This window comes from Sphaerodactylus townsendi, linkage group LG04 (genome assembly GCF_021028975.2).
Source record: "Sphaerodactylus townsendi isolate TG3544 linkage group LG04, MPM_Stown_v2.3, whole genome shotgun sequence".
NCBI classification, from domain to species: Eukaryota; Metazoa; Chordata; class Lepidosauria; order Squamata; family Sphaerodactylidae; genus Sphaerodactylus; species Sphaerodactylus townsendi.
In genome coordinates, this window is record NC_059428.1 from 123,741,656 (window position 1) to 123,767,813 (window position 26,158).

General features: G+C 45.3%; 2 protein-coding genes across 4 annotated transcripts; one reads left to right on the forward strand and one right to left on the reverse strand.

Moving 5' to 3' along the window:
- Positions 1–1,212: 1,212 nt before the first annotated feature.
- Positions 1,213–16,555, reverse strand: BORA (BORA aurora kinase A activator). Of its 2 annotated transcripts, none has more exons than XM_048494856.1 (12): positions 16,207–16,555; positions 14,901–15,071; positions 14,056–14,162; positions 13,907–13,952; positions 13,256–13,337; positions 12,993–13,058; positions 11,900–11,956; positions 9,438–9,658; positions 7,907–8,057; positions 5,924–6,486; positions 3,315–3,440; positions 1,213–2,174 (listed from the first exon to the last, which is right to left on the reverse strand). In XM_048494856.1, the coding sequence occupies exons 2-12, from the start codon at positions 15,054–15,056 to the stop codon at positions 2,085–2,087; spliced, it is 1,665 nt and encodes a 554-aa protein (XP_048350813.1). In that variant the 5' UTR covers positions 15,057–15,071; positions 16,207–16,555; the 3' UTR covers positions 1,213–2,084. The 2 variants fall into 2 exon arrangements, with proteins under 2 accessions (XP_048350813.1, XP_048350812.1); XM_048494855.1 differs by having other exon boundaries at positions 16,155–16,555.
- Positions 16,556–16,626: 71 nt separating this feature from the next.
- MZT1 (mitotic spindle organizing protein 1) lies at positions 16,627–20,963 on the forward strand. Of its 2 annotated transcripts, none has more exons than XM_048494858.1 (3): positions 16,627–16,888; positions 18,542–18,687; positions 19,653–20,963. In XM_048494858.1, exons 1-3 carry the CDS (start codon positions 16,795–16,797, stop codon positions 19,662–19,664), a joined length of 252 nt encoding a protein of 83 aa, XP_048350815.1. In that variant the 5' UTR covers positions 16,627–16,794; the 3' UTR covers positions 19,665–20,963. The 2 variants fall into 2 exon arrangements, with proteins under 2 accessions (XP_048350815.1, XP_048350814.1); XM_048494857.1 differs by having other exon boundaries at positions 16,641–16,888; positions 19,649–20,963.
- The last annotated feature ends 5,195 nt before the right edge of the window (positions 20,964–26,158 follow it).

A 26,158-nucleotide genomic window follows, 5' to 3' on the forward strand; every position in this document is an offset into this window, starting at 1 on the left:
AGCTTAGATCCACAGTTAACCTCAGTCAGCAACATGGGACTTGCTTCCGAGTCCCTTTTTCTATTGCGTGTGTGTTTCTGTTTCCCCTGTTCTACCTGTCCCCTCTTGCAATTTCCCATCACCCTCCTCTAAACAAACATAGCCAATGATAGCAGTGTTATTTTAGGACCACCTTAGATTGGAACAACGACTTGGGCTAAAACACTACATCCAGGGTTGAATCCAGATTTAATTTTCTGCTAGCCCAAATGGTGGGTAATTCCTGATGGTCCTCTTTGAGACAGCAACCTTCTTTCTCAGTTAATATCTAGCCAGAGGCTGGATCAGTGGGGACAGGTGAGAGACGTGGAAGGTTTTTCAGAGCCACTCATGGGGAGAATCTACTGTTACACAAAATCTGCATATCACATACTCAGTGGAAAGCCACTGTTGGCTATTACTGTTTATGGATGCAGAATGGCATCTCTCTCTTCAATGGCATCCTTTCCATGGAAAAAACAAGAGTGAAACCCAGTTCTGTTTTATACAGCAAATACTGATGGTACCTGTATTACAGCTGTACCTGCTTTGTACCACTCATCCCAACAATGGCCCTAGAATTGAACTATAGATTCTGAGCAACCAGTTTGTTTTTCTTCTGACTAGGTGCCTGCTGGTAACCATGAAGCTAGATAACTTCTAGCATTCATGCAAATGCTCACCCTTTAAAAGAGGAAGACACCTGATAAATCTTCTTTCCTGCCCAAATTCCTGGAAAACTGAGAAGCTTCTGGTTTTACATTAACTGGATGGGTGTGAGTAGCACCCCTGATTCTCTGGGCTACTGTGGTGTAGTGGTTAAGAGAGGTGGACTCTAATCCGGAGAACCAGGTTTGATTCCCCACTCCTCCACATGAGTGACAGCCACTTATCTGGTGAGCTGAATTTGTTTCCCTTCTCCACAAGAAGCCTGCTCAGTGACCTTGGGCCAGTCACAGTTCTCTCTGAACTCTCTCAACCCCACCAACCTCACAAAGTGTCTGTTGTGGGGAGAGGAGTTTGTAAGCCACTTTGAGATTCCTTACAGTTGGGGAAATCAGGGTATAAATCCAAGCTCCTCTTCTTGCCCATACTTCTTAAACCACCTTTGAAAAACATTGGTGAATATCTTCAATTCTATCAATGCAATATCTTCAGAATTTTACCAATCATTTTGAAATTTTGCAGACTCAGTTTAGTTCAGATGTGACATCTTTATTGTGTACATCTTTTAAAAAAATCAAGTTAAAGCAACTATGAAACGGTTAGTGTCCAAGGGTGGCTGCTTGTATTAAAAAAGTAAAAGAGCAGTGGGATGCTCTGTATCTTCTGTGGTAATTTCAAGGTCCAGTGCAGTTTTCTTTAAGAAATACATGTGCCTAAAATGGTAACAGTTCATTTAAAAAAGAAAATGAATCAGGAAGGACATCATGAACACTACCAAAGTTGTAAATGTCGAGAGATGCTTCCATGCAATCTCCCAACGATGACAGGAGAGAATAATTGCATTTGTTGACTATAAATACTATTTTTAAATAGTATAAATACTATTCAGATGATCAAAATAATCCCTCTTATGTTTTACTGCATAGTTACTTGTGCATCTGCTGCCCTGGTCAGATCAGTGACAACTCTCACACTTAATGCCCTTGAAGTCTTGCACTCAGCGGTATTTGAAGAGGGCACCTTTTGCAAGAACAATAAGAACAATAATTTCCACACAGGCGCAGGTCTTTGTGGATCTCTCACTCTGCCCAAGCACAAGGGAAAAAGCCCAATAGTTGCTAACACAGCTGCGATCTGTTCTCCCTTTTGAGTACGCATGCATGGATTCGAGTCTTGCCACCGTGGGTACACATTCCCAACGGAGCCACCGCGTGGTCAGAATCAAACCCAAGCTGTGAAGGCAGGTCTTGGGCACAAGCCAACTCCTCTATTACCTGCTTTAATAACCATCCTTCCAAAAAGGGAGCAATTTGGCCGATTCCAGATTTCCACAAGCTTCTCAAGAACAATGCTTCAGGTCCAGGGCAAACAACCGCAACAAAAGGTATGACGACGCATATTCATTTTGACCAAGGATTTTCCATAAGGCAGCAGCTAGGTTGATTGACAGGCTCAGATTCAGTCCAGTATCCCGGGATGGGTTTTCCTTGCTGAAGACACACAGAGAAAAATACACACTGTCATAATTCCAACGATTTATTACAGGCGCTTCAGATGTTCATGGACTACAGTTCCCATCAGCCCCTGCTGGCATGGCCAATACGGTCCCACTACACAGGGCCACAACTGGTCATGCCAGCAGGGGCTGATGGGAATTTTAATCCATGAACATCTGAAGCACCAGTTTGACACTCCTGATTTATTAGAACCAGGAATGAAATTATTTTGATGCTTAGACTGGCCAGATTGTTGAAGGAGTGTGTCTGTCATGGGTACGGCTCATGGTGACTAAAGGCAGTCTCCACAGAAGCAGGAAACCACCAAATACCAGCACCAGAAGGCACCATTGGGGACGGCCTCAGTCTCTGTTCTGTGCTCTCCGGAGGAACCAACTGGACACTAAGACAAAATAGTGAACTGCTGGCCTGATGCAGCAAGGCTCTCACATCTTTATGAACAGCTCTGGATCCCCTCAAGTAAAGAAAACCTCTAGCTCGTGGTGGCCTTTTCAGCGGAAGCCTCATGGATCAGAGAGGTCGATGAAAAAGCCGCACAAAAAATTGCGACAGCAGGAATGGGGAAGGTGAACAGCTTTTAAAAAGCTTTATTAAAATTAAGGTTGAAGAGCGCATCATCATACTGCATTTGGTTACTTTTCCTGCTGATGAGCCTTTCTTTCACCCCATTTCTTAAGGATCGCCTTCTTTCATTTTCCAAGTCCATTTACCTTTGCATCTCAACATTTCCCCCTCTCAGCTCTTCCTTCATCCCACAGCTTTGGCAACTGCAGGCTGCTCTTTTTCTCTGCATCCCACACAACTATATTTCCCAACCTGTTGGTCAAGATCCAAAATTTGGATTGCCAAGCCACTAAACATTCCTTGGGGACTAGCCTTCCCTAATCTCCCCCCCCTCTCCCCCCACAGCAACCCCCACCACCACCACACGCCTTTTTATATTTTGGAAACCAGGGCCTGGCTTGGAAAAAGTATCTTTCAAGCCATACAGTAGCTGGTAGTTTTTTCTTTATTGCATATTCATAGTTATTGATAAAGAATTAAGCAGAGCATATCCACCCTATGCTTTTCCTGAGCTAACGCACATTTACAGAGGAGCCCTGAGCATCTTACCTTTGCTCTGAAGAGACTGTATTTGTTCTGAGTCTCGCAAACGTGAGAATCAGTCTCCCGACCACAGACTTCCACTGCATCCAAGAGGCTGCTGGTACACGTCTGGGTATTGTAACCACTGTCCACCTGGTGGAGAAAAACGGCAAGAGAAGATGAACAGTTTGTATCAGCAGTTGGAAGTCAGAAATACCACATTACAAGTGGCCAGAAAAGACAACAGTATCATGTAAGCGTCATGCGGTTAAATTATGGGCGGAAAGGTTCCAGCTGGATATTGGTGGAAGAAAACATTCAGGAGCAGTTTTGAGGTGGCAGAGAGGGTCAGAGATAGAAAGGAAAGGTGGGAAGGATTCCTTCTATGCCCTTGACACCTCCTGCCGTAAGATTGGAGCCAACATGAAACACATGGATAGGTATGACCAATACAATCTTCGGGTGTCTCCACAGAGGCATCACATCTAAACTACAAAATATGGTCCCGCTACACAGGGCCACACTGGGGGGATACTGTGTGCAGTTCTGGAGGCCTCGCTTTGAGAAGGACGTGAACAGAACGGAGTAGGTGCAGAGGAGAACAAGAAGAATGATCAGGGTCCTGGAGACCAAGCCCTGTGAGGAAAGGCTGAGGGACTTGGGAATGTTTAGTCTGGTAAAGAGATTGAGGAGGGATAGGATTGCTCTCTTTAAGTACCTGAAGGGCTGTCACTTGACAGGAGGGCAGGGAGCTGTTCCTCTTGGCAGCAGGGGATAGGACTTGTAACAATGGATGTCGATTACCGGGAGAAAGGTACCAACTGTATGTTGGGGGGGGGGGGGAATTGCACAGCAAGAGTTGTGCAACAGTGGAATCAGCTGTCTAGAGAGGTGGTGAGCTCTCCCACACCAGCAGTCTTTAAGCAGGGGATGGACAACCACTTGTCTGGGATGCTTGATCCTGCTATTAGCAGGGGGTTGGACTAGGTGGCCTGTATGGCCTCTTCCAATTCTTATGATTCTAGGATGTACTGCAGCAGAAATCCTTCTTAAACTTCCTCCATGGCAGGGAACTAACAGTGCAGTCCTAAGCAGAGTTAATTACCTTCTAAGTCCACCGAAGTCAATGGACTTGGAAGGGTGTAGGGTCTGCTTAGAATGGCTCTGTAAGAGGTCCATTAGAGAACTCTCCATCACCCAGTCAGGGCTGGAAATACTGGGCAGTTCCTCTCCCTTCATCCCAGAGAGCCAGGGCATCCTTCTATTTCAGGAACAGAAAAAGTAGCCAAATATTTAGAAACTGAGATGTTATTAAGCCGTTGGAGAAAGGGCCCCAACCTTTATTGAGCACATTTGGAATTCTGGGCACAGCAACAAAATGGCTGCTGTGGGAGGCAGAGCCAGTCACAAAATGATTGCCACAGTTTTGCTACAGTAAAACAGGGCTGATCCTTGTGCTTTGGGGGCAGCTGCTGCCCAATGTAACGTTTCTAAAAAATCTGCACACCCAGTCAAAACTCCAATAGTCCATTAGGTGCGTTGCTGGCAAACCTATGACACGTGTGTCATAGGTTTGCCATCACGGCCTAAGCCAATGTTCTAGCTACTGCAACACATTAACTCTCCAGTGGTGCTTTAGCTAACCAGGACTCGGCCAGAATGGAATCCTCAAGGTTCATAACCACCTAATATAGTCTTCTGGGGCAAGGGTAAAGCACATTCAGGCAACCATGTGCCCATCTCAAGGTAACAAAGGTCCCTCAGTGCTGTGACAAATCTCTAGAAGGGACCCAAGAATAGCTCACTTGAACCAGGAAAAACCCCATCCAGTCTGGCGTTCCCAGATGGCGCCAAGAAGCTTACAAGCTGAACATGACAAATCGAAGAGCAACGTCCTACAGAGGCTCTACTGAACTATTTTGGATAATTGTCATCGATGGACCTAGCATAGCAGCAATCAATTGGAAGGTCAGGGTACCACGACTGTATACGCTAATTAAACTGAAAGTGGCTAGTAGTGCGAAAGGTGCATAACTCAAAACACGAAAGTAAATGTTTTAACGTACACTCTCTGGTCTTATATTTACAAATGGTTTGGAAACCATGCAGTGTTGTGAGAGTATGTACCTGAACAGCATCAGTACATCAATGAATCCTCCATAAGCAGTCACACAAACATGAATCAACATATAGACTCTGAAGCATACATAGGTCAAAAAGAACCATAGAGCTGGTTGGAATCCAGATAAATGACTGCCCTCGTCAAAACTTCAAGACACCTGGTAGATATTCAGCTCCATAGTCAATGAAATAGTGAATATATATTCCCATACCCCATTCAGCTCCCCCAAGTCCCTTTCAAAGAGAGAAAGGCCTTGGTCCCAGACCTCAAAGGGGACAATGTCTCATTTAGACATCCTGGACTGCGGTCTGTTTGGCAGTCCACAGATGCTACAGCTCTGTGGTTCTTTTTGACCTGTGCTCATGTTGTAATGATACATACTCTCATGGTTTCCAAACAATGTGTAACTAACATAAGAGAGCATCTAAGTTGATGGGCCTGGGGCACTTCTCAGGTAGCCGCAATCCTCATGGGCTTAAGCCACACTGGCCTATCACTAAAGTACAGGCCTCACCTGGATGCTACTGCCCTCACAGGGAGTGGCGCTGCTTTCGGCCAGTGGCGAGAGGCACATGCAAGACCCTTCTATGTTCAAGCCTGCTACCGGCAGGTTGCTGTTCTCCGCTGACCCCTTCACCGAGTTGACGTCCACCATTTCCTCTGCATCCGCCATATCCGGCATGTGGTTGTCGTTCAAGCTATTGGGACTGTGGAACAAGGTTAATCCTTCCGCGTCGATTCCAGGATGGTCTGGCGATAAAGACACTCCAGCAGCCATCAAACGTTGGCCGTGGGCAAAGTTGCGTCCTTTCAGTTGGTGCAGACTGACTTTTGGCAGGGAGATGTCTGCAGAGGAAGCCTTGGTTTCTTCTTCCTGCTCTTCGTCGAAACTCTCGGGGGTGGAAGGCAGGTGGACAAAGGAGGTCTGGTAGGCAGTGACCCCGCGGCAAGCCACCCGCCTCAGGGGGGAACAATTCTTCAATGGTGAACATTCCATGAAAGGACTTCTGGTGGGAGGAGTTGGGCGACGGGGGTTTGATGAGGAAGGAATGTCCGGCGAGCGAAAAGTAAACCGTCCTGAGTTTGGGAGAAGATGAGGGGAGACACACATAATAAATCAAATCATCCGCCAGATGGAGATACATGTTGGTTCTGTGCAGGTTGGGTGACCGCCCAGCAGGGGGAGCTCTCACTAGTGGCTCAGTTCCGGCCAGCGAGAACGAACTTCCATGCAGTGAACAAGAAGCCTTAGAGCAGTGATGGTGAACCTTTTTGAGACCGAGTGCCCAAATTGCAACCCAAACCCCACTTATTTATCGCAAAGTGCCAACACGGCCATTTAACCTGAATGCTGAGGTTTTAGTTTAGAAAAACCAGTTGGCTCCCTCTTCCCCTCTGCCCCACCCGCTCGAGCAGGGGCCAGCCTGCTCTAGCCTCCAGCAAGTCCCGCGCGCACCGCTCTGCGCCTCTCTAGCATCTCTGCCTCCTCTGTGCCCCCCCCCCTCGGGCAGCAGCTACCTGGAGCACAGACACCAGGCCCGCCAGCCGAGTCCTCCCTGCTCACCGCGGTGCGCGCATGTTGTGCTCAGTGGCCCAGGCCACCCTAGATGTGTGTGTGTGTGTGTGTGTGTGTGATTTTTCGCCCTCCACATGACGAACTCTGTGTGCGCGTGCCCACAGAGAGGGCTCCGAGTGCCACCTCTGGCACCCGTGCCATAGGTTCGCCATCACTGCCTTAGAGGGATCTATTGTATCCGGGTAACACGTTTTCCTAAATAGGTTGTGCAAATATTTTCAGGTGTAGAAAACAAGTCAAAAGGAACCTTATCATGTTTGATTTCAGGTTTTATGGCACCCAAGCCAAGGAGAGCCAAGCCAAGGAGAGCCAAAGAGAGCCAGCAGTAATGTAGTGGTGAAGAGCAAGTGCGCTCTAATCTGGAGAACCGGGTTTGATTCCTCGCTCTGCCACTTGAGCTGTGGAGGCTTATCTGGGAAACTAGACTTGCTTGTGCACTCCAGCACATGCCAGCTGGGTGACCTTCGGCTAGTCACAATTCTTCTGAGCTCCCTCAGCCCCACCTACCTCACAGGGTGTCTGTTGTGAGGGGGGAAGGGAAAGGAGTTGTAAGCCCCTTTGAGTCTCCTTACAGGAGAGAAAAGGTGGATATAAATTCAACTCTTCTTCTTCATCAAACCGACAGACATGTTTCGTGCAGAGCCTGCAAATAGGGATATGTGCCTGCAGCAATGCCACAAGAGCACAGAGAAAGGTGGAAGGAACGTGGCTCATGGGCACGCAGTTTCCAGTTGTCAAGACTTTCAGCTTTCAGTAGCGGCCCCGAAAGAGCAAGAGGCCCTAGCACCATCAAAACACACACACATATAATAATACAAGCACCAAACAGAAGAAGGCACAAAAATCATTGTGTTTTGCTTTTTAAAAAATAGAACAGGACACTTGGTAAACTACCTCAGTCCAACGCACTCTCATGCATACCTGAAAGTGGTGTCTTTCTTATCTGAACACCAATTGGAGAGACGGCTGAAGAAATGTTTGCAGGACTCCTCTCAAAAAATGGGGGAGTGGTTAAGCTCCCCAGGCTTTGTGGTCTTGTATCATCCTTAACTGGGCTGGAAGAAAATTGGCCCTGTCAAGATACAAGGAAAGCCACTGTTGATGTTCATCGTAAGGTGTACTCATGTTGTCACAATTCGGCAGCAGAAACAGCCCAGGGTTTACAAATTTAATGAGGCCTCCATTTCTCTTCCAAGTCTAAATTCAACATTGTTTAAGTATGCTTCTCACTTCCACTTATGCAGAACTGGAAGCATCTGACAGGATACATGGTACATCGCTAGCAGAAGAGTCTCATCCATCAGTGTGGCGTAGTGGTTAAGAGCAGGTGGGCTCTAATCTGGTGGACCAGGTTTGGTGGACCTCGTTTGCTCCCCCCCCCCCCCACTCCTCATGAAGCCTGCTGAGTGATCTTGGGCTAGACAGAACTCTCCCACCTACTTCAGAAGGGATGGAAAGGCAATTGCAAGCCTCTTTGAGCCTCCTTAGAGAAAAGCAGGATATAAAAATAAACTCTTCATCAGGGAAAGACAGACAAATCTGTTTTCAATAACACCAAAATCTGACACTCTTAAGCCACTCAATTTTAGACTTTTGCCCACAAACAGAAATGTGCAATGGGCACTAGGCAATGAATGGCAATGAATCCCATGGTCGCCTTAGGTCTCGAACCTTAAGCCAATAAACAGACTCTGTATAGTTGATTAGTAGTGTTTATTGAGAAGCGTCAGAGTACCAAAGTTTGGTAAAGCCAGTTCTGACAAACCTGGCTTTTGCCACCCCCTTTGTCCCCTGCAAGTCCCCTCCCTAAATTCCCAAGAAATTGTGAACAACAGTCCCCAGAGTTGAGGCGCCCCATGGTTGCCGGCAGATAGTAAGAGAAAGCCCCCTGGTTTCCTGCCCCCACGAGATAACGGATACAACTCTGTTTCTCTTGGGATCAGGGTGACAGGGGAAAGCCTTGTTATCTACAAAGCATGTGAAGCCATAAATATCAAGAAAAGAATGCCCCAGATGGCAGTGGTAACATATAGTTACATATATCTTTTAGAAGCATTTGATTCATAGCGTTCAGCAGTTACAACGAGGTAGGAATGCATCTCAATCACCTAGATACAATTCCTCTGACATATGGACAGAAGAATCAAATGAGGGAAGCTGCAATAATCCCGGATCAGGTATTCTGACAGGAGCCCATATACCTTGTCTACTGCAAACGCTGGCCAAAGTCACAGCTGGTCACATCTTTGGCCCTGGTCTTGAAGCAGTAACAGGTAACAAATCAAGGCAGCTCACAAAAAAAGAGGATCCTCCATCATAAAGCCAACCCACCTCCCTTTTGAAAATGGATGCTCCCCCAACGCTACAATATCAGCAACGCCACCAATCGTCCGTATGGCCAGGTGTGTTGCACCAGCACATGTGCCCAAGGGCTCTGGATCGAGCTGCTTACCGAACTGGATCTATTCAGAGGGCTTCTGCAGCGGACCGGGGAGATGTACGTGGAACACAGCTCTCCAAGTGAGGCAGGAACGTCGTGCGAGCTTTGAGGGGAAGGCAATGAGTTCTCAGACAGGCTTCCGTTCTCGTCGAGAAACAGCTTCCTTCTCAGGGAGGAAGCGCTGAGGCTTTCCTGCGACTGATCAGCCAATTCATCTGGTTTAAAATACGCACCTAAACAAGAGCAAGGGGGGGTGGGGGAAATCAAGAGGGTCAAGGGATCTGCGTGCATGCCAACACAAGTTAGGTTGTTTTTATCTTGCTTCAGCAAACCAAATATGAGTAAAAGGCTGTTTGCAAAACCAGTCACTGGTTTATTGAGCTCCCGTCAAACAATTTCCTTTGCTTTTGCACACCTGCGACGCAGCCTACTACTTCTCATCCCCAGACTCGCATCTGGCCGGTGAAAATAACATTCTTGCAAGGATCTCCAAGATCAGGTATAGAGAAGCACTTTCAGGTCTTTCAAAGTGATACATGAATGCCAAGTAACACTGGCTCCATTGTCATCAATGGATGGTGATGGGATTGTGGCTCAGTGGTTAGAACATCTGCTGGGCATGCTGAAAGTCCCAGGTCCAGTTCCCAGAATCTCCAGTTAAAAGGATCAAACAGCAGATGATGCCAAAGACCACTGCCCGAGACCCTGAAAAACTGTTGTCAGCCAATGTCTGAGATGTAAAAGGTCTGGAAATTTTGAAGCCAAGTTGATGGGACGGGGGGAAGGCAGGGAGAGACTCACATTCTTTCCCGGGAGAAAGTCTGGGGTAACATTCTGAGTATACCATACTTGCTTTCTTATCAAATCTAAACCTATTTAGCTACTTTTGCAACAAAGATGATAGTAAGTGGCATATTTGCAGAATTTAAAAGTATGGATGCCTTAGTTTTCTACCAGTAAAATGGCAAATATAACCAATACAAAAACATGAAGGAGACAGAACGCAGTAATTTCAAGGGGCGGGGAGTACATATTTCAGAGTGTTTTTCAGTGCTCCCCTACATTTTCCATTTTTCCTGAGCGATTTCATCAGATTTTTTTCACGCTTTTTGTTTCAACCCGTGCCCTTCCTGGCTGGTGAAAGCTAGCGGGAGGAGCTTCGGAGCCACCTGTTGGAAATTATAAACAGCTCCCTTGAGCAAGGGGTTTTCCTGGGTAGGCTTAAAGAGGCAGTGGTCCGCCCGCTCCTAAAAAAGACCGCACTTAGCTGGCCAATTACCGGCCAGTTTAAATCTACCATTTCTGGGTAAGGTCATTGAGTGAGCGGTGGCGGATCAGCTCCAGCGTTTCCTGGATGAAGCAAACTTATTGGATCACTTTCAGTCCAGTTTCCAAATATCTGTGTTGCCTGTTAGTCAAATATTTATGGAAAAGCAGCGTCTACTTACCTCATAAATAACTGCAGTCTTGGTGTAGCACCGTGGTGGCGAACCTTTGGCATTCCCCAGCCTTCCTCCAATTGGCCATGCTGGCAGGGGCTGATGGGAATTGTAGTCCATAACATCTGGAATGCCAAAGCGCCACCACTGGTCTAGCAGGTTCCCAAATAAGAAGTTTTTAGGGAACACAAAGTTCACATGCTATTAGCCTTTGGATCAAAGCTTGTGTCTCCTTTTTTATTTGATCATGGGAAAGTTGGGGTTTAAAGATCAACGGAGAGTCAGAGGGAGAAAGGGAATATTCTTCAGCCCACTTGCCTCAGAGGGAGCAGCAGTGGCGTAGGGGGTTAAGAGCTCGTGTATCTAATCTGGAGGAACCGGGTTTGATTCCCAGCTCTGCTGCCTGAGCTGTGGAGGCTTATCTGGGGAATTCAGATTAGCCTGTACGCTCCCACACACGCCAGCTGGGTGACCTTGGGCTTGTCACAGCTTCTTGGAGCTCTCTCAGCCCCACCTACCTCACAGGGTGTTTGTTGTGAGGGGGGAAGGGTAAGGAGATTGTAATCCCCTTTGAGTCTCCTGCAGGAGAGAAAGGGGGGATATAAATCCAAATTCTTCTTCTTCTTCCCCCACTGACACCATTAGGTTTTTTCCAGTACTAACCAAAATGCCACATGTGAAAACTGGGGGGCGGGAGGAGAAGGAGGAAGAGTCTTTAAAAAATGTTTCTTCCCCCTTTACAGTTCCATGCTTTCATATTTCTAGACAGATTAGAAAATACATATCTTGATTGATCCACAGTTTGACTCAGGGCTCTTGAAAACTGTGGAGAGGGGCATAAACTCCTCGCCTCCCTGTGCTGTGATCACTAGCAGGGCTGGGCTCCAGCAGCATTTGGAAAAGTCTTTGTGGCAGACTCAGGGGCACACTGTTATCTAGTGCAGCCCTGACAATCACTCAGACTCATTTATTCTTCTGGTGCTACCGTCATAGCCATAAATCCTGTATAGACATTCATCCTTTCATGTGACGTACCTAATAGTGCTTCCAAGTCAAAATCTATCGGCAGAGATAATACTGTCTGGCAAGAGGCTGCAATGAACAAAACATAAAATTAGTCGCTGGGGTCAAATGTGTGCCAAAAGAAAGAAAAAAAAACCCCCACACAATTATGAGTTGGTCAAAATGCAGAAGCTACATGAGATGCTCATCGCTGCAGAACGTTAAGGAATGAGAAGCTCACGTATGAGAAGGGAAGACGAGTATTCTTCCTCCCCAGGTCCATATTTCATGAAGAGGGCTGTTGCAGGCCCACATAGTGCACGGTGAACCTTCTCTTTGCCAGAACATGAAGGAATGTAGACACTCAGAGTTTTTTGCTCAGGGAATCCACAAGATCACCCATATTTCTCCCACTGTGCGCTTTGCCACATGCTCACCCAGAAACGGATGGTTCTGATGCACCAAACCTCCCCCCATAACAAATGTTCCTGCAGCTGCCTATGATTATGTGGCACAGAAATTAACATAAACGTGTCCAGCTGAGCTTCTCCCTTTATTGCAGGATACAGCGGGTTCCCTCAAAAGCTGAAGAGGGTCGCCTGGTTGCAACCTGCTCACGGCAACACCATGAACTGCTGCTCCATGGGATTCTCAAGGCAAGAGATGAGAAGAGGCGGCTCGCCATTGCCTTCCTTTTCAGAGCAGCCCCAGTTTACCTTGGTTGTCTCCCACTCAAGGAAGGGCCCTTCTGAGCTCTGGTGAGGCTAGTCTGGGAGAAAGCTCAGCCTTAAAAGCAAAAGAGCTTTGCTGGGAGACACCAGAGTCAGCAACTGTAAAACGGCAAATGAGAGAGAGCAGGTGCAGCCTTGAACCGCAGTACTTCGGACTGGCGGTAAAGGATCACTTGGCTGAATCCTTCTCTAAAAATAAGGGGAAAAATAATACCCGAGAGAGAGTTCTACCTTAGCATAGGGAGCTCAGGGAAAACCCTAGTCCCTCCCCACTCTACAGAAACAGCTTTATTACCCCACTCCCAAGTGAAATAAGAACTCTGGGGGGCATTTCTTTGCTTACAATCAAAACCTTAGGCTACTGGACACATTTCCCTCTTTTGTCTCATACCAACCGTTAGTTTTCCCAAGATGGCCGCCTATTTCTCTGCTGACGGGTGAGGCGCTGCTCAGTTCAACGCCTGCAAGATATTAAGAAGATTCCGTTTGGCCATAAGCCAAAACAAATACATTCATTAAAAAAAAACAGCAAATCCCACCAACCTCTTCAGAGGTCACACGACAACTAGGGAGGCCAGGACAGCTCAAGAGTATCTGTCAGAAAGGGTGGTAGAGAAGCAGCCACTGCCCATTTCATCATGGAAGGCAAAACACTTACACCGAGTCGAATTAAATGGAAAGTCCTGCTTTCTGTTGTGATCGGTCCAAGGGGATGGAACAATGAGGCTTTTGGTGAAGAACTAAAAGGAAAGTTTAGATAGCTGAGTGTTCTGTCAACAGTGTATACCTAAGCAACATTATAGGCATTCCTTCTGAGTGAAACACCTTCAGTGTTTGGTTTGATCGTAACATTAGCCAATGCCGCATATTAGTCCAAAAACCAAGCCCTGATCTTGCAGAAGTTTTAAGATTGCAGATGACAATTCATAGGAGAGGGACTGGCAAAGAAAAAAAAAACCAGTGAGAGATATTTTGGGGCCCTGGACCACAACAAATGTTTAGCAACCAGGCTGCGATAACACTAGTCGCAAGTTGCAAGTTGCAGTGAACACGTGTGCAATCTGCATACAGGATGTGTGTATGTGTTTGCCATCAAGTCACAATTGATTTGTGGCAACCCCATAAGGTTTTCAAAGCAAGAGATGTTCAAGGGTGGTTTGTCGTTTCAGGCTCCCACCCCTGGTATTCCTTTGGTTGCTAACCCCCATATTTTAGGATTGTGTTCCAGTTATATAGAGTCCACTGTTATTTACTTTATCCCAAGTAAAATTACACTATCTAAGGTGAAAACCACAGAAAGGAAAGTCACCTCTTCAATGGCTTTCTGTCTCTTCTCTTCCGCTTCTTTATCTATCCTGTGAAGTGGGAACAAACAAAGGTGTTGTTGGTTCACTGCATCAGAAGTCCATTTTCACATTTTGTTGTGACGTTTGGTTTACACAACGGAACCCAACTGACCTGGAATGGCTTAAATACAGGGCTTGCCGGCGTACGTCTTCAGAGTCAATTTCCACTGGGTTTGTTGAAGCAAGCTCCTCTATAGACCACCCAAATTGTCCTGGAGTCTGAAAAGAGATGAGAACATCACAGTCAACTCAAGTGGCAACCAGCTTTCCATTTTAAAAGGCGGAGAGGGATAAAGGAGGACACAAACAGAAATCTGAACACATTTTGTTCCAACAGCTTTTAGGAGGGTATCCCCCGTCCCTAGGCAGATATGCCACTGACAGAATTTCAAAGCCCTACGTAGTCATGGAGACTTGGGGACAGTCATTCTATGGTGGTGGAGCAAATAGAATCCAGGTTTGTTTTTCAATTAACCTCTGGGGTTACTTGACCAACACTCAGCAATGCTAGTGTTATGAGAATAATGGGATTTTACATATTTATACTTAACACCCCCCACCCTCCGCAGTCACTATTTTCCCATGAAAAGTAAAACACACTTTTCTTTTATATCCTGGATGCTTAGCTTACACAGGTTAAAGAATTACCATCCGGCGACAAAAAGAAAATGTTTCTCTTGAATCGCTGAGAGGGTGGTACAGAAATCCATTCATCTGGCACTACATGCCGTTTTAAAATGGGAGTTCAGAACTGGACTCATATCATAAAATTTGGCAGAATGTAGAGAGTGAATGCCAATCTTTTTGTTGCTCTGGTAAGCCACCAGGAGTTCTGCAAATGCCATAGGAAACATAACTGTAACAGACTCATTGCCATGAGGAATGAACAAACTGGGGTCTCAGGACCGCTAAATTCAAACTCTTAGAACCCAACCCGTAGCAAACCATCCACCTTACCAGAGAGAACTGCGAGGACTTAAGAAAAGAAGGGCTTGACAAGGTTGGTTCCTGCAGATGGCTATAGTCACTTGGGCTTTCAAAGGGGTTTTGCAGCGAGAGACGTCCTGGGGTCTCTGGAGTAATCTGCGTTTTCATTTCTTCTGCACTGCTCATAATAGCAAGTTGCACCTTCAAAGAAGAAAGGGGGGAGATTTTTGTTGGGCCCTTTCACAGCAGAGATTTTCAAACTTCCTACCTTCAGGAAACTCATCCCACTGTTATGGCTCTTCTTCTTTCAAATGATTTTGGGGCATATTCTTTTTCTTTCCTTGCGGGAATTAACAGTACACTCTGACATACCCCTCCCAACACCACCACTCAAACAGTGCAGCCGTTTTTTAAAAAGGGAAGCAGGAGAGGTTAAGAGCACTAGAACTCTTCAACAATTGGTTTCAGTCATAAAAAAGAGTTGTAATTGCAATTTGTAGTCTGGTAGCTAAACAATGTATTACTTTACACCACTGAGGAAGCCAGTTTTTCGAAACGTGTTTGTTTTTAAGGGTCAAAAAGTGTCCCCTAAGGCCATTCTCTGTATTGCGATTGCGGTATTGAATGTATAATGTTTGCGACTACTAGATTATTTTAATTTGTAATAAATACATTTCAATATATTTAGTAATTTTATATTCAGCAACCCCTTAAACAATGTCTTGATCTTCTAGATACTGAACTCTCCACCCGCCACAGGGTTGTTGTTAGGGTAATAAGGAAGACCAAGGAACTGCACCCATCACTCTCAGCGCCTTGGGATGGAGAACAGTATTTTTTAAAAACAGACTGACAGATGTCCCAAGAACTGGAAAGCCATGGCCTTTTAGAGATTCACAACTTCAACTCAGGCTTAGATCTTTGAGTCCTCAAATTCACAACCTCCCTGACTCACAAAAGCTGATGCCTTGAAGAAATAAAGCACTTTTGGACATCTGCTTCATTGTTATCTCTGGAGTACCATCCTAAGAACTGAACTGGAAGAGCCCTGCTGATGGAAACTTTTGCCCATGTGCTTCAAAGCCACCCAGAGAAGGAAATGCATTTTTAAAAAATCCCTGAAGGATCACAAAGGCGACATCTGTAGAGACATTCTGGTTAAAATCTACGTAAATATAAATATAGTAAAATAAACAAAGTATAGTAAAGCAATCGTAAAGTATAGTAAAACAATAATCAAATAAAGTATAATAAAATCAATAAATATAGTAAAATAAATAATACCATTTTCCGGGGGGGGGGGCGGGGTTACACCGCCCCCTTCATTCAAACTCACCCTTCCTAGCGCCTCTGCCCAGTTCTTAAAGCTCTTTCTCAAAGCTCTGCCCAGTTCTTAAAGCTCTTTAACTCCTTAAAAGTTTCCATCTTTAAATTAGCCAATCAGCATGCGCGACATTCCCCAGCACGGCCAATCAGGGCTCAGAGCGGGAATTTCTTTTTTCTTTTTTTTCCTTCCCCTTTCCCCACATTTGAACATCGGTTGGGAGAAGGCAGGGGGCGTGGCGTCATGTCAAACAAATCGCAGTTTCATTGGTTGTAACGGGAGTGAGAGGGATTAGAAGGCGGAGCTTATCGAGCGAGGAAGCGCCGAGAAAGAAGCGTGGTGAAGTGTGCCCGGTGACGGCTGCGCATGTGCGTCTCAAGAAAGGCGGGGACAGCTAAAGAAATAAAAAAGCGAGTCGCGCAGTAAGGACACAACACTTCCGGTTTCTGAATTGACACTCAGCCACTCACGAGGCTGATTCTATATCTTTAGCAATGGAGTCTATCGTTGCAGCCCCTGAAGTGTTCATAGGTGCTATAGTGGAGCTGTAGCCGCTTTGTAATAAAAGAGGAGGAGCCGAGTCGACTTCCACATCCGGTGATGGAAGTAGCCCTTTTTGAATCCCCGCCGTTGCCCTTTTCCGTCATGGCGAATCCCGCTGCCAATTTAAACGCGGTCAGGGAGACCATGGAGGGTGAGTGGAGTCTGGTTGTTGTGTTGCCCTTTGTCTAGGTGGGCTGAAGGTCGCCCCTCGGCCTCCCCATCCTTGGAACCCAAAGATACACTGCCCTTGGCGCTGGAGGTTTTATTGAGCCATCATGGCTAACACTGCTGGCTGCTGAGCCAGTGCGCGGCTCCTATTCTGCTTTGAGGCTATATAGGCCATTGGTTATCTCTGCTTTGAGGGGGCAATGAGGTCTATGAGAGTTTGTGCCTGAGGACACCTTTGCTTCCACTAAGCCAACTGACATATTCAGAAGAGCTGCTGGGTCACACTGTGGTGCCCGTGCCCGTGAAGAAGGTGCCCGTGGGTGCCGTTGTGTCTGCTGGCACCTTTTCTGGCAGTGGGGGTGGCCAGGCATTTGCCCAGCAAGACTTCTGATGGACCACTGGAAATTTGTATTGTTAAAAGCTATGTGTTATCCATGATCCATCCAAATATCATTAAATGTTTCATTATTAAATTAGATCATTAATTATTCAATTATTATGATTAAATTATCCACCCAAATATCCTCTTTCATGTTAGCCACTTTGATGCTTCCGAGAAGTTCCTTTATTGTCTCTCTTCTGGAACGTCCACAGCCTGAATGTGAAGGTTTAGTTTGGCTGTTTCAGCCAGGGGTTGATCGATCTTTCCTCCATGAATTCATTTAGTCTACTTTTAAAGCCATCTAAGCCAGTATCTGTTACCACATCCTATTACAGCCAATGCTCCTAGACGAATAAAGATTGTTTCCCCCTGATTGCCCTGAAAATACTAGGTTGGATCCAGCCGGTTTTTTCCTAGGTGGTAAAGGGAGAAAGGATCTTCTTTTCACCACCCAAGCAGATTATCAAGGAACCTGCTCATTGATGTATCCTGTGCAGTTGTAAGAAGAGGAAGAAGTGAGATTGACCTAAGGAAGTTGGCAAGATCCAGTCCCCTGTGACTTCCAGATTTCCCAAGAGGTGGGAAATTTGATTTGAGTCTTATTTCCGGCCTGCCATGAAAATTTAGATGTGCAAAGTCTTTTTCTTGCCAAACTATTTTTGAATAAAATACCTGGGGTAATGTTATGAAGATATGAGGAGGAGCGGGAACTTTCTATGCATGCTCAGAGGCACTTTTGTTTTAGTCCCTCTCTGGAGTGAGCTACCAGCATTATAAATGACACTCCAGTTTTACGCCCTATGGGATTTCCATCAAGATGACAACTCTGACCACTTTGAAGCCCTGCTGCCTTTGTCTGTCTGGCTAAAATATTTGTTTAAATAAGCAGAACAGCGAGTGCATGCAGTATGAATAAATTGTTTACGATTGTCATAGACAGCACAAAAATAAATTGCAGGACCAGAAAATATTTACATAGAGTGGGTTTACTGACCGCTGTGATTATTTTCTTTCTGGGGTTCTGTGAAAACTGCCACAGTGTCACCTTAGGTAGCTCTGGGTACAATTCGGTGATTCATATGTATAAATTACCTGGCTGAGGTTTTTTTTAAAAAATAACAATTAGGAAATTTGGCACAGTGAAAAAGTACTTCTTACTCCTGTTGATGGGGGGGACGGGGACTGAGTTATTGCACACCAGAGACGGTTGGTAGTCCAGTTCAAACAACTTTTGCTTGGAAAACTTTTTTGCAGTTCTGTTTGAGATATCCAGAATACTGAACACCGGCCTGGATATGGAGACACTCTCTATCTGCGTGAGGCTGTGTGAGCAAGGAATAAACCCCGAGGCTCTGTCGGCAGTTATCAAAGAGCTCCGCAAGGCCACGGAAGCCCTAAAGGTAAGGCAGGTTTGTGGAAAACCCATCCAGAGCTCAAGGACATTATGATGTAAACAGCATCAACAGTTCCTTTTTGCTTAACAAACACATACCAGTTTCTGACCCTAAGGCGGGGTTCCCCAGCTTAGTCCCCCACTGACACCATTCTTGATGCCTACCAAGTATCTGTAGAAACTGAGTGGGGCCAGGTGGAGATTTTGCCCAGCAGGGCTTCTAATTGACCACCAGAAGTCTGTGGCTCTGCAGGTTTTAAAGAAGTTGCTTTGGGAGCAGCCACAGCACATAGAACTTCGCCGTATGTCTGAAGATAAGCTGAGTGTATGCAAGAAAATTTAAAGCAAGATATTCCTTTTGAAAGGCATCCTCAAATGCTGAAGAGGTTCTGTTAGAGTTATGCGTAACATTGTTCCTTGATATTTTGTGGTTGGCTCCACCACCTGTAGCATCCATTTTGAGATTGTGCCCGTTGCCTTGTGCCAGAGTTCCACAAGTGTCTGCATGTTCAAAAGGGCGTGGCCTGGATTCTCTCCAGCAGTCCTGGACTGTACTGTTTGCTTGTAAGGAGTAGGAAGGAGTTAGGTGTACCTGCCCAGGTGAATACAGGTATGGCCCAAATTAGATACAACTCTGGTTCAAATTTTTGCTGATCTTTTCTGTATTTAGGGCCATCTTCTGCCCTAATCATTTTACATTGCTAAAACTAGAGGCGACAATTGAATTGGATCTAGCCATCTTTTTCTTTGTATAAACCTTGTTCCATTTTCCTTACTTCATCCTCCCCCATTCCCCACAGCTTTTTCCCAGTGATCCCCAGCAAGGTCTTTTGGGTAGCAAGAGGGAATCTTCCCCCTTTTTCACCAGTAGAAAAGCTGGTTGAGATCCGGCCCAGAGTCCATAATGATTATATTAATCTTATGTGTTCATTTTGGGTGTCTCCGCTATAATCAGCTATTCTTCCTAGGCAGCCGAAAACATGACAAGCTGATTCTGTGCCAGAAGAATTTGGGACGGGGATCGCGCTCAAAGCGGAAGGTTGGCACTTGATGGGAAGACTTACTTGCTGCACTGTTAACTGTGGATGTCTGTTGAGAATTACAGCACTGTTAATTGTACGTGTCCATTTCCAAGCATTTTCTCAAATGTCAGCTAAAGAAGAAACACAAAAGCATGCCGAGAATTGTTGTATGCTTATTAACTGACAATCTGTCGAGCCTCCTTTTCACGAGATACAAAAGCTGGAAAGTGTTGTAATTATGTTTATGTGTCCTTTGTAGTACAATTAGCGGTCTTTCCGATCTACAAAAATGAAATCATACAGCGTTCTACTTTTGAAAACATATTGGTTTTACCTAATTTGTTTTGGGTAAAGATCAGGTTATAATGTATTCTTCCTTCCCCCCCCCCCCCCCCCCCAAAAAAAAAATGTAATATGAAACTGATTTGGTTGTACTGTACAAATCTTAGATTACGAGGAGAATTAACAAACCAAACCTAAGCACAGTTACACCCTCCTAATCTTGTCAATGAACTTGGTAGAGGTTAACTCTGTTTGGGATTGCACTGAAGGACAGGAGTGCTTCATCTGTGCTTAAACTCTACAAAGAAACTCAAAATTGATGTAGCAGCTGGTAATCGCATGAATAAGTTGTTATTTGGGAAAAATTAAGAACACAATCTTTACTCCTTATGCACAATATCTTGGATATTTGTTGAGAGATGTCATTTGTTGTGATGTTGTTTTCTAATGTATGAGGTATTCAGCTATATAGTGTACTTTTGCTGCTGTTTATTTGGGGATGGGGATGAGCTTTAGTTTGTTCTGCTGAAATCTAGCTTGTACTCGGTATAACTTCCATGTCCTCTCTTTCTGTTTTGTTGTTTCACAATGATAATGGAACATGATTGGCCCTTGAAAAGGTTATCAGACTTAGCTGGGGAAGATCAAATTATGTTTTTATTTATGGGGGTAGGTTGCGATCCTTCTGTTTCATTGTGGAATGCTCATTTAATGACAGTGGAAAGATTGCACATAAATCAGGGGTAGAAAATGTGTGAAATGTACTAGTTGTGGTCATCTAAAGAACATTTTTTTTACGTTTAGTGATAAAAATGCTTCCTTGAAGAATTATTTGTGCATTTTGTACTTTTCCATTCTCGTTTCTCATGTTTCGCTTGATCCTTGAGTGTGGGGTTCCTCACCATTTCTGCTCTGAGTATTTATAGAGATGGCTCGTCTGATGTTTATGTAATGAATAAAGATCCTTTTATTTATTGCATTTTATTTATTTATTGGATCCCCCCCCCCCCATTCTTCCTGCCAAAGTAGGCTCAGAGCCACTTCTAACAATTATAGCAACGAGAACATAGTTAGCTTTAGGTTGCAGAAAGGCAAAAAATAAAACAACCTTAGTGTTTCTATCATAGTATTTTCACAGTAGAGATCTTGGAAACTATTCTTAGTATCCTAATTTATTGCCTTCAGTGTTGGACAATGCAATCCTATGGGGAGGCGGTATTTGTGGTTTGGCCAGGGATGGGGCAGCCCCAGCACAGCCGCGCTGCCCCCAAAGAACCTTGCTTTGCTGTGGCCGACAAGCCAACCCTGACTCTCCCTGAATCCCTGTGGAACTGCTCAGTGCAATTCCGTGGGCTGTGTCTATTTGCCAGAAAAATGGGGGCATTCCTCAGCCGAAAGGGTTCAGGGAATTGATCAAAGCCAGCCCCACCCCCAAGAATACCCCTTTTGACACTAACACATGCTTTTGTACTGGAGGAGTGCTGGCACCATGGTGCTGGTGCTCAAGCACCGAGCTCCCACGCAGCTCCCCAGCGTGTCTCAGTGCTGGAGTAAATTCCCCTTACGCTGGCACAGGCGCGATTTACGCCAGGGTCAGGGTCACTTCGTGTCCTGAGGGGCTTTGCCGCCGCCCCCCCCCCCCCCCGGATTACACTGTTAGGGTATTGTTTTATAATAAATATTTCTTTACAGTCCGCCTTTATCATAGCAACTCAAGGTAGATTATGCATAGTGGATCAGTTCAGCCAGTATAACAGGACATCCAAGAAGCAATCCATAGGACTGTAGGAGTCTGGAACCAGCCAAGGAAAACTGAAACATAGCACAAGTATTCACACAACACATTAAGCGGTGCAAAAATTACGTAATAAGATCCTGTTTCCAATAAGTAAATGCAACTGATAAAGCTTGTATTGAGATTAAGAGATTGAGATTGGTAGTGCATTTAAGGCATTCGTTGTGCTCTTAATGAGACATTTAACTTGCTGTGTTCAGGATAGCAAAAATAAAGAGATTAACAAAACTTTATTCAGCTTTAAGATTTTGGGAACTGGTATCTACTTCTTCATATGCAATGAGTGAATTGTCATTATATGCAAGAAGATATTAAAAAACCCAATAACCACTATGAAATACAAGACATGGTAAAATACCAATATCATTCTGCTCTTATGATATCATTCTGCTCTTATGAGCAAGTTTCTTCGGCAGTTCAGCCAAGTTGTTGTGACTGGAATGTTCAGTTCAAGATTCGCAATCGAGTTTGTTTGTTGAAGAGGAAAGCCATGGAGAAGAAGAGAAGAGTTTGGATGTATATCCCCCCTTTCTCTCCTGCAAGGAGACGCAAAGGGATTTACAGTCTCCTTTCCCTTCCCTCTCCTCCCCCCCCCCCCACAACAAACACCCTGTGAGATGGGTGGGGCTGAGAGAGCTCCGAAGAACTGTGACTAGCCCAAGGTCACCCAGCTGTCATGTGCTGGAGTGCACAAGCGAATCTGGTTCCCCAGATAAGCCTCCACAGCTCAAGTGGCAGAATGGGGAATCAAACCCGGTTCTCTAGATTAGAGTGTACCTGCTCTTAACCACTACACCATGTTGGCTCTCACATCTTAGCGTAACATGCCTCAGAAGATGTCAGCCACAAATGCGGGTGAAATATTAACAGCTAAAACCACCAGACCACGGCCACACAGCTCAAAAAACCCACAACAGCCTGTTGATTCTGGCCATGAAAGCCCTCCACGATACATTGGAATGCAACCTGTCCGGCTGAGATGAAAACCTCTCACACTTTAGGCTAAAACCTGAGGACAGAGGAGCAGATGGGGCAAAGAGCCCCGGGGGGTAAGAGAGAGATGACAAAAAGAAGGGGGTGTAAGCAGAGGGCTAAGAAAGAGACTTCTGACAATAGTTAATGGGGCTTAGTGGCAGAAGAGACAAAAGCATTGTTGCAAGAGAGACTGAAAAAGCTTAGCATTCACAATCCCCAGACTCCAAGAGGTGAAAAAAGGAAAAGTAGGGAGGCAGGTGGAAAAGGTGACACCTTGAAAAACATACAGAAATGCCAAGAAAATGATGGAATTATTATTTAATTATGCTGAACAGAAAAGGCCAGTAAATAGAATGTGTTGGTGGCATTATTCCACTAGGTGGCAATCAAACATTAACCAAGTTGTGGGAATTCTTCTAAAACTTCTCGCTGGGAGTGAATATTAGTATGAAGTTTTGTAGAATGCATTTATTTATTTACTTTGCTTATCCCCCCCCCTTTACACCCCAAGGAAGACCAAAAGCAACTTGCATCATTCTCTCCTACACTGTATCCTCACAACAACCCTGGGAGGTAGGTTAGGCTGAGAGCATGTGACTGGCCCAAGGTCACCCAGCGAGCTTCCATGGCAGATTGGGGATTTGAACAAGAGCCTCTCAGATCCCAGTCTGACACCAGCCATAATACAACACTTGTGTTACAAGTTATGGTGAAAGTGCCGTTGAACTGATCCATAACAGCCAGGGAGGTAAGATAGATGGTCAGGTAGTTAGGGTTTTTACTATTTTGTTTACTAGCCTTTACTGATCTCATCCTATACGTGATTTGAATTGTTGTTGTTATTAGACCTGTTTCGTATTCTGCCTGGGTCATCACACTTGGTCACCTAAAAGGTATTTGGGAGCAGGGACGTGCTCTGTCCCCTCCTGAGTTGGGCCCATACCAGAGTGGTGGTAGCCAATAAAAATCCCCTCCGTTACTTCTGACACCATTATTTTCTGGAACAGTAGGACATTCCAGGAGCAGTTCCTTGTAAACACTGGTATCTTCTGGGAGCTTTGTTTTGTTTTGTTTTGTTGTGACAACTCTTAGTTTACAGTCTCGTTCTGGGTCCCAACAAGGTGCCCTCCACGTGATTAGTAAAGGGGTAAGGCCACGTGAGACTGGCCACTGGAGATCTGATTGGCTGACCACATTTTTAAAAAATCCCCTTTTGTCAGCAGCTAGCTACATAGTGCAAGGATTTTTATTGTGTGATTGAAGGAAAGCTGTGTGCTATGTGGTAGCATATTTTTAACAGTATGTTCATTTTTTAAATTTCCAGGTTTGGAGGATCCCCAGGCAGCGAGTTCCTTTGATCCCTTCCCCTCTTCTACACACCAGACCCCTGAATATGCCCTCCCTCCCACCTGCACACCCATCACCTGCTTGGCTTTTCTTTGGCCACAGGTGGGCTCTTCCACTGCCTGTGCACCCAGCCACCTGCAGCTCTTTCCCACTGGCACTGGGCAGTACATGTGTCTGGGAGCATGATGTAGTGCTAGCAAATGTGAGTGCGGGGTTGACAACAGTGGGCTCTTACGTTGACACCAGCCCTAATTGAAACTACACAGTCAACCTAAGTCAGTGGAACTACAATCAAGTTGTTACTTATGCCCAGCAGAACCAAACCGGTCTGTCAGGTTGCCATCTGTGGCTCAGGAAATTTCTAGAGATTTGGGGGCAGAGCCTGGGAAAGGCAAATTTTTGGGCGGGAAGGGAGCTCAGCAGGGATATATGATTCCATACAGCCTACCTACTCTTGGGGAACTGGTCTCTGTTGCCTGGAGATCAGCTGCAATTCTGGAAGATGATGATGAAGAAGAGTTTCGATTTATATCCCCCTTTCTCTCCTAGAAGGAGACTGAAAGGGTCTTACAAACAACTTTCCCTTCCTTTCCCCACAACGGACACCTTATGAGGTAGGTGGGGCTGAGAGAGTCCCAGTTCCAAAGAACTGTGACTAGCCCAACTTCATCCAGCAGCCTTCATGTGTAGAAGTGGGAAGGCAAATCCAGTTCACCAGATAAAACTCCTCCATTCATGTGGAGGAGTGGGGAATCAAACCTGGCTCTTCAGATTTGAGTCCATCTGCTCTTAACCACTACACCCCGCCAGCTCGAGTCTAGAGATTGAGATTTTGTTCACTTCCTCTGGTGACTGTTCTAGAATATGGGAGACGAAGCCCTCACAGTCAATGGGAGAAGCTGTCTAGACGAGGGAATGGCAAGCTGTTTCTAGGTTTCTACTAAGGTTGCCAGCTCTGGGTTGTAAATACCCAGAGATTGGGGGGGGGGGGCGGGGGGTAGAGCCAGGGGAGAGTGGGGTTTGGGGAGGGACCTCAACATGTTACAATGCCACAGAGTCCGTCTTCCAAAGCAGCCATTTTCTTCAGGTGCGATGAGTTGCAATAGCAGGCTAAGAAAATTCCAGTCAGAACTGTATCTAATCTAATTTGGGCCATACCTGTATTTGATTTCACTGTTGGTCATTGGTGGATTCCGCAGAGCACAAATATAACATCTTTCGGATGTTATAAATAACATTTTGGGAAAGAACTCTGCACGGCTCTTTTCTCCAAAATGAGTTTAGTCCCTTATCTTGCTCTAAACCCATGTTTTTCAAAAATTGCTAAACTAGCAATCTTTCCCCCTCAACCCAGACTGAAGACGATTCCTGCCTGCTGAGCAAATGTCAGCAGGCAGGAAACACTTAATTTCTCCCACCCAAACCTCTTACTTTCATTTCCGCCGCTCGTGCCCACCATTTTGTGTGCTGCAGTAGATTCTCCATGGAGATTCCCCACTGAGGTTTCCTCTCCTTGCAGCTCATACATTAGCTATTTCGCTGTAAAAAGTAGATGAATAAAGTTTATTTGGCCTAGCAATCCCATGTCGTTTTTCCTTATTTTTGTTTTGAGGGGGATGTTTGCAAAGCTACAGCAATATAATTAGAGAAGCTGCAATATGTGAATGTTCATGTTGCCGTAGCTTCGCAAGCATCCCCCTCAAAACGCACACAAAAGGGAACAAACTTCATCAAAATGGTGGGCGCACTATGAAACTGACAAGAGCTCCGTGCAGCAGATGGAAAAAAATATCTGTTTTGGCTGGAGCATCTGTGTTCTCCCACACTGCAGGAACATAGAATTCCAAAAAGGGTCTTTTTATAACATCCTAAAGACATTATATTGCTACTCTGATGTTGCTAATGTATTGATTTATACTAATGTATTAGATATTGTATGGATTTAGTTGATATTTGAATTGTCTGTTCATGCTGCTGTTTTTGTTCTTATAAGTTGTATATCCTGAAAGGCTTAGTCGCCATCTGAAATTGGTTCTATTTAGTCTTATGTATTTTAT